Here is an 8,572-nt window from a genome sequence, read left to right on the forward strand (position 1 = left end):
CCATATTCTGAGATTAAAAATAAAAATGCTAATTTTTATTTTTAGATCTAAATTTGGACGCTGGATCTGGTCATGATACATGTGGAGAAACATCGTCCGAAAGTTACAGTTCTCCTTCTAGTCCACGGCATGATGGGAGGGAAAGCTTTGATAGTGAAGAAGAAAAGGACAGAGGTTGTATTTATGGAAAGTGTGCATGGACTTTTTTTATTCCTAGATTAGTCTCTTTCTTGTATTAATTTTAGTTTCTCACTTTTGTTAGCTGCTTTTATTTCTGCACTAGCCGCAGAACACGCTTTGCTTTGTGAGTTTTGTGACTGGATGCTTTGAAGGCTTCTAGCAAATATCAGGCCTGTTTAAATGCCATTGAGTTTTAGATCACTGTGTACATGAAGTGATTTTCTGACCTCAGTGGCATAGCGACCTTGAGAAATTTCAGCAGTAGATTAATGAGAAAAACCTTGGCATGAAAGGGACTGGGTTTATATCAAATTATCTGTGGCCTGTCTGAGAGGCCCTTCTTTTTGTACTGACAGTTTAATTTGCCGCTCCTACCAACTTTGAATAAGCTGGGTTGACATCTTTGTAGGTAGAAGCAAATTCCTAATTTGATCTGTGCCCTGCTCTTCACACGTGCTGATGCTACCGTGTCTTTGACTTGTGTGTTATTCAGGCAGTTTGGTACAGGCAAATGATGGAGTTAGACCCAACTTTATTTGAATGGAAATCATCACAAAGTTATTCTAATTCAGGAAGATGTATCTATGGTTTGTGTCCTCAAAATTGGGAAGCTTTATATAGGTAAATGAGGCCAGGGGATGGCAGTATATTGTTTCAGATTTGTTCTTCTGACTGGTAAATGCTTTTCTCTCTACAGATACAGACAGCAATTCTGAGGACTCTGGGAACCAAAATACAACCAGGTTTACAGGCTACAGTGCTGTCAGTTCATCAAATATGAACAAATCATCTGCGCAGATCTCTTCAGTGAATAATGAAAATGGAAGCCTTTCAGAAGATCCTTTGAATGCAAAGTTTCAACATATTTCCTTCATGCCTGCCTTACACTGTGTGATGCACAGCGCTGCACAGAAGCCTGAAGCAGTTGTTCCACCACCCATATCTGCAGATGGTAAAACGATGGGAATGCTTGTTACCACGCCTGTTGCTGTCTCGCCAGTGAGAGAGTCTGCAAATTCACCTCCTGGTGGAATGGGCCCAGTGACCACTGGTGAACCAGAGAAACGTCTTGAGCTCATGGCTTCCCCTTTGCCAGTCCCATCCACTTTCCTTCCGCATTCTGTCCAGCCTGGTAGCCCTGCTTTGCATTTGGCTATACATAGATTGAAAATACCCTCTCCACAGGGTTCATCGGAAAGTTGCACAGTTAACGGACCACAGCAGCCGACAGGAAACTTAAGTATTGGATCACCAAATACTGCCTTTATCCCAGTCCACAATCCAGGTAGTTTCCCAGGATCCCCAGTTCCTACTACAGATCCCATCACAAAACCTGCATCCCAGGTGGTAGGACTCAATCAAATGGTGCCTCACATTGAGGGAAACCCAGGAGCAATCCCTCAACCTACCAATCTAAAGGTAGTTCTTCCAGCAGCTGGTCTCTCCACAGCAGCACCGCCACCTCCGTCAGCTTCGTACGCTTTGCCAGGCAGCCCTCATGCTACCAGTGTGTTGCCCAACCAGAATACAAATGTGCTAAACACTGTAGCAACTTCCTCACCGCCCCAGTCTGCTGGTTTAGGTGTTGGTCAGGTGCAGTCCACTGTTCCTCCCGCAATACCTACGCATACGCCAGGCCCTGCCCCTAGCCCGAGCCCCGCTTTAACACACAGCACTGCACAGAGTGACAGCACATCCTACATCAATGCTGTTGGGAATAATAACACTAACGGGACAATGTTACCTCCACAGCAGTTGGGATCTGGTCCCTGCGGTTCTTGTGGACGTAGGTGTAGCTGTGGGACCAATGGAAGCCTTCAGATTAATAGCTATTTTTATCATAACCCACTTCATGGACAAGTCTACAGAGTTCCATCTTTCTTCACTCTGCCATCACTTTGCAATGGCAGCTACCTCAATCAAGCACATCAAAGCAATGGAACACAACTTCCTTTCTTCCTGCCTCAGTCTCCATATGCAAACGGGCTTATGCATGACCCAGTGATGGGGAGCCAAGCCAACTATGGTATGCAGCAGATGGCAGGATTTGGGAGGTTCTATCCTGTATATCCAGCACCTAACGTAGTTGCCAACACAAATGGGTCGGGACCCAAGAAGAATGGGAACGTTTCATGTTACAATTGTGGTGTAAGTGGACACTATGCGCAGGACTGTAAGCAGTCATCCATGGAGGCCAGTCAACAAGGTAATCATGATAACTCCCAGCGGACTTGCTTTTGAGTTTACCAATTTCTCTTTACCTTTCCGAATGTGCTGTTTCTGGTCTTGCAGAAAGGTGTGCGTGCGTGTGTATGTTTTGTGTAAATGGTTGTGCACTAGTGACCTGCTCTAAAACCACAAAGTATCTTATCTCTGCCTGAAAATTTTGTAGAACAGTGCAAGGGAACGGGGTTCGCGGTGTGAAGTTGAAAATGGGCATGATTCGGAGCTGGGAAGTCAAACTGTATCAGTCCTAAATTGTCATTCTTTTTTCACTGGTTTGGTTTTGGTGTTATGTTGAGGCTTGCATGGTGTTTCAGTTTTTCCATTCCTGTTCAGTGTTTTTTTTTGGAGAGCATTGGCAAAGAGTGAAAGGTACCAATTAGTGTCTGTGATATGAATGTGGATTCTCAAAACTTGTGAGAATTTAAACAAAGCAACAGACTGGGCATTTGATAATTTAACTTTTCTAAAGCTTACCTTTGCACAATCAGCCATCCTTCTGTGCCCTATCATACAATTCATAAAGGAAACACACTTTAACTATTCAGGCAAGTTGCAGCAAAAAGGCAGAAACTAATTGGAACTAAAAATCAAAAGAATGGCTTCAGTCTTCTATGTTATTTCTCTCTCCATCCAGAAGAATGGGGAAAACACAGTGATTGCATAGAGCATGAACTATTTTTTATTCTTGGCCTGTGTCCCTTCTGACTTGACTTGTTTGGTTGGACTGGAACAGGAAAGAAACAGCCTTGATGGGGGTCGTCTTTTCCTTGCATTTTATCCATTAAAGGTTAAGTCCTGTGTCTGCAGTCTATACCTTTTTTAAAACGTACAGTTTTAGCCAGCAAATGAAAGAAAATTGTATAAAATCTTAGGACCTACTTTGAAAGGGCCTGGAGGATGATAGTGCCTTTTGAAGAGCATGTCCATTTTGATACCTTGTAGTGGTTTTGTAATCCATTTTAATTGTGAGCAGTGACTTAGTAGTTCTCTTTCCTGTTTTAGGCACTTACAGACTGAGATACGCACCTCCCCCTCCCCCTTCCAATGATACCTTGGATTCTGCAGACTGAAACAAGTAAACATTGCCTACTTAAACTGAAGCTTGGGAAACTGGGGGAAGGTGTGTGTGGGAGGGTGGGGGTTGGTTTTGTGTTTTGGGACATTCCCGGTTCTATATTCTTTTGGAATTTTTCATTGCTTTTGCACCTCTGTTCCGTACAAAAGAAGAAAGCCAAGTCCCTGGTCTCCTCCTGGTTCTACAAAAGGCTTGCATAATGCATGTAATTCAAACACACAGCCAAACAATCAAAAAGAGCATTCGAACCATGCTTTTGCACTGAAGACTTGAGACATGTGCAATGTTTACTGCATTTTTTTAAAAAAAAATAGTCCTCTGACCTCTGGCATCACTGGTGGAGCAGCCATATGGTGAAAGAAGAAACCCGGTCATGTTCCCCACCACAATCTCCTTCCCTCCCTCCCTGTTCTTCTTATGCTGCTGTTTTATTTTCTTTCCCTGTTTGTCCACGTGGATTCGTTGGACTTGCATGAGTGTTTAGCAGTTCATACAGACCCTGCCCATACTCTAAATTAATGCTTATGAATTGAGGGGAGATGTTCAAACGTCCTGTTAGGAGAGTCCAAAGGAACACACAATGCTGTATGTGTACTATATCTCATAATAATACATAGACACAGCTCTTGAGAGTCCCAAATAAAAGAAAACATATAGAGCAGGAAGGGGCTGAAACTGTGTGGACTGGAACAGATCTTAAAAAATGGACGAGCTTAAATTGACAGATTTTCCTTCCATTTGTAGCTTTTTAGCCTGTATGTTCAGCAACAAAGGTGAAGAAAATGGTATGAATGTTGTACTCCGTGTGTTTGCATTTGTAATGAAAGTTGACAGCATTTTTTCCTTTTTTAAAGCTATTCTACATCGTGTCAACACAGAATGAACATTACTTGATCGAATATTTTTTCCTAAACTATTACAGTGTTGCATTGTACTTAGAATGTAAATGTTTTATTTCAAACTGAACAAAAGCTATGGTTTTCTACAAAATAGTCAGGTATTAGTATTAGAACCTGTCTACCAAATAGCAAAGTCACTATTTTATAACAATTTACCACTATGCGTAATTACGGTATAATGTGAAAGATTGAAATGAGTGTTAAGATGGTATTAATCATGTCAGTATCATGAGTAAGTAAGTTTAATGCTGCTGTATTTTTTATTTTATTTTTAAAAGCCAATATATGTACTAAATTGCTTCCAGGTAATATTTGATTTCCTAAAGTGCACTGAGGTTATCTGGAAGATGAGTGTATTTTTTGACTGCTGCATTCAACACCGGTGAACAACTACCACTGTATATCCATAGGGTTTGGCATTCCTCACAGTTCATGGCAGAAATGTTTTTTCTTAAAGTCAGACCTGGTGTCCGGTAGAGGGATGAAATAAAATCAATCTTTGGTTCAGCCATCTCATAAATTGCTAAACAAACAAAAAACTTGAAGAAAAAAAAAAAAGCTTGATTACTACATTTCTTCATAGGTAGCATTTATATTTATAGCACCAGTGTACATTTTGAAACTTTTTTCTTGGGGGGGAGGGAGGGGGGGACAGGGTGGGAGGTAGATGAAAGCTTTAATTTAAAAAAGAAAAAAAGTTTAAGTAGTAAATGAAAATTATTTTGATTAAAATTTTTATTTGATCTGGGTATTTTTGGACCACTTGAAATGAATGAACTGCGTTTGAGTTGAAGTGAGGGTGTTAAACCACCAATGGACTTGTATTGTGAATTACCTGCCAGTTGTACTTTATGGAACTTATTTTATGATTTAAAATACTGTACTGTAAATAGGAGGTATGTTACCTTCTCTTTATTTGTATGTTTACCATATACTTTGATATTTGAAATGTACTGGAAAGGTCACTTATATTTCTAGAAGAGATTGGATTTTATGCAACCTTTTTCCTTGAATTAACAGCAATAAAAAAAAGGAAAAAAAAAAAGTACCTGTGTGCAAGTGCTGTCCTTTGTCAGCGAGAACAACGAAATAAGTGTGATGCCCTGGCTCTGGGTATAGGGGATGGGGTTGCAGAAATCTTTGGCAAACCACCATTCTGGTTGGAATCTGTCACTTCTAAGACAAAGCAGAGAGTGTTTCGTGATTTAAACTTAATGTTAGATAGAGAGGCCTCTTGAGAGCAAGAGGATGACCCGGGACTCTGACTGAAGCTCTTTCAGAACAGTTTAAGCCTGTGTTATATTCTGATAGCTCCTGGATTTGGGCTAAAACCTAACTTAAACATGCTTTTTTTGACTGCAACACAAATTTTGTGTGTCATAGAGTTATGTAGTAACTGGAAAATGAAATCTTTCATCCATGTGCTAAAATAGATTGAAGGAGAACAAGAGTTGTCGGAGTAGTGAAGTGGCTTAGGAATGTGCAGGTTGCAGCTGAAGGGTCTGATAGGAGAGTAGTACCTGAATGTGCTTGGGTAGCCCTGAGAAAGGGAGGGCACCAATTACTCTGTCACCTCACTCTGTGTAGACAGCACTTCTTCCTGCTGCTTAGCGGCAGCTTCTCTACAGAGCTGAGGACCACAGACTATCGCCACTTACTCTGCGGAACAGCCTCCTTCCTGCAAAACCAGGTAACCTGATGGAAGCTTCAAAGTTGCCAATGAACCCAACCCCTTCAGCCAACTCCCATAATAGTGCTTGGGGTTGGAAGGGACCTTTATAGGGTCTTCTAGTCCATAATGGGTGGTATTGAAACGCAGCTGTCACGCAAACATCATCACACAGCTCTCATTTCTGTGTGTCTCATGTCCCCTTCTTGGACACAAGGGAGCGCGCACACCTATCCAAGGAATTCGTGAATTATCGTATTACTTTGAAAATGAAATATGCTACTTGCTGTGCCATTTGAGTTACTGATACTCTTGCTTGCCTGACTGACACCATCTGTGTGTGCTGCAAGCAACCTTGACTTGAATAGATTCTGGCTGGATCTATCAATTAAAAAGTTTAAAAATGTGTGCTCTCTGGCACAGCAAACAGCAGGAAAGGCCCCCTTCTTCTGATCCTTGTTTAGCTGGAGACCTAACGGCACTCATACCTAGCTCTCCTCTTTGGCTACGTCACTCCTACCTGGGTCATCGGGTTCAGCTGCAACTGCGATTCAAGGGAGAGATTCTCCTGGTACGTGTCTTGGAAAATGTTGAATACCCTAAAGACAAATGAGAAAGTCCTGCAAGCTGGTTGGCCAAAGCAGCTATCCCGCTGTGCTGGGGTGACTCCCCGAGTGCTGCACTGCCCCTGGTTTGTATTGCCTGCTGCGATGCTGCTGCAGACAGAAACCTATTGTTTGTATAAACTGTTTGGTGCCTGAAGCTGGAATTAAAAAAGGGAAGGTGAGGCAGGTATGGACAGGATTGAAAAGATGAGAGTGTAAGTGTGTGATGATGCGTGCTTCTGGCTTATGAGTGAATAGATGGCCCCATTTTCCTAGCTAAGTGACATTAGGATGGCAGTGATGGCCTAATGCCTAGATCTTGACTCGCTGATCCTCTGAAGAGGTGAAGGAACAGAAGGCATGTGTGCCGTGCCAAGGTGGATGGGAAGTAAAGGTGCAGAAAGACTCACTGAGAACTGCAAAACTCAACCAGCATCACAATTTGTTTCAGTTTTGGTGGTGGCTGCCTCTGGAGACGTGCTGGCCTGAGCCTCCTGCAGCTGCCGTCCCGCTCACAGCTGGTAACTGCGGCTGCTAGAAATAGGCGCAGTGTATATAAAGAGAATGTGGATTCCACTTGTGCTTGTGAGGAAGAAGTGGAGGCGTCCTAAAGGCGTACTCCTGAGTTTATATTAGGGCTCATTTGCTGTCTTGGTTATGTCAACAGGATCCAGGTACTAACTAGTGATAGTCCTGTGCTCCTCTAACAAGAGGAAGAGCATATCTGAGAGTGCTGTCGCAGGAAACACGTGCTGGCTCTGCCCATGGCTGCTGTGAGCCTCGGCAGCTCTTCAGAGTAGAGAAACAGGGTCCTTCCTTCCTTCCTCCCTCCCTTCCTTCCTTCCTTCCTTCCTGTCTCCCTTCCTTCCTTCCTTCCTTCCTCCCTTCCTCCCTTCCTTCCTTCCTCCCTTCCTGTCTCCCTTCCTTCCTTCCTGTCTCCCTTCCTTCCTTCCTTCCTTCCTCCCTTCCTGTCTCCCTTCCTTCCTTCCTTCCTGTCTGTCTGTCTGTCTCCCTGTCTGTCTGTCTCTCTGTCTCTCTCTGTCTCTCTTTCTGTCTCTCTCTCTGTCTTGCAAAGGTTGCCTAGCAAAATGAAAGGAGACTCTTAAGGTCATCTTCACAATAGGTGGCAGCATAACTCCACCAGTGGAAAATATGGGCGCTTCTGAGGTACCAGCAAGAAGCTTGGTTTCATCGTCTTTGTGCCATATAAGTAAGTTTTTCTGTAGGGTTTTGTCATGTTCCTATATTTTCTCACATGAAAAGCACACGAATCGTCTCAAAAGAACAAGCACACTAAATGCAGATCTGAAGTATTCAAATACCTAAAGCTAAAATAGCCCAGGTCTCATTGTGAGCATTGAAGACCCAGAGAATTGCAGCCACGTGTTTAAGCTGTGTCTTAAGAGCTACTGAGCATTAAAGTGGTTCTAGCTACTTGTATTCATACAATGAAGAATGCTTTCCAAGGACCAGGTAGCGCTGTTTTTTCCCAAACTAGACTAATTCCTGAAGGAGTCTAGTTATCTTTCAGGATAATGTCTTGTGTTTATCTCTCTCTACTTAGTCTGGAGGTTCACAGATCAGATATTTTTCTGGGCTGTCTCATGCTCAGGAACATGTCGCCCAAGAGACAGAACCTAATAAAGCTGTTATTTTTAATACAGATACGCGCTCCCTGACTAGCGTGAAGGGTCACTGTTGGATGAATGGGTCAATAAAACAATGTACACTAGCACAGGCGGAAAAAAAGTGCTCAACTCGGTAAAAGGATAGAACAGCTGTGTTTTAACCATTAGTGCACTCATTTTAGAACTCTTTGATCTAAAATGGCCATTTTTTATTGATTTCTAAAGTCTATTTCTTTCCTGAAACAGAGGATTTTGATGGCTGAGAGAACATTAAGAATTAACTCCTCCTG

The 8,572-nt window shown here is 42.6% G+C and overlaps 1 protein-coding gene across 4 annotated transcripts in view; it reads left to right on the plus strand.

Annotated features, from left to right (window-relative positions):
* Nucleotides 1-5,407, plus strand: part of ZCCHC2 (zinc finger CCHC-type containing 2) — a 41,596-nt gene extending 36,189 nt beyond the window's left edge. For all 4 annotated transcript variants that reach the window (XM_069853542.1, XM_069853543.1, XM_069853544.1 and 1 more), the window contains 3 exons: nucleotides 46-174; nucleotides 878-2,386; nucleotides 3,409-5,407. In XM_069853542.1, the coding sequence (XP_069709643.1) occupies nucleotides 46-174; nucleotides 878-2,386; nucleotides 3,409-3,476 (1,706 nt within the window). In that variant the 3' untranslated portion in view covers nucleotides 3,477-5,407. The remainder of the gene's footprint in view (nucleotides 1-45; nucleotides 175-877; nucleotides 2,387-3,408) is intronic.
* Nucleotides 5,408-8,572: the final 3,165 nt, after the last annotated feature.

This window comes from Phaenicophaeus curvirostris, chromosome 3, assembly GCF_032191515.1.
Source record: "Phaenicophaeus curvirostris isolate KB17595 chromosome 3, BPBGC_Pcur_1.0, whole genome shotgun sequence".
Taxonomy (NCBI): Eukaryota; Metazoa; Chordata; class Aves; order Cuculiformes; family Cuculidae; genus Phaenicophaeus; species Phaenicophaeus curvirostris.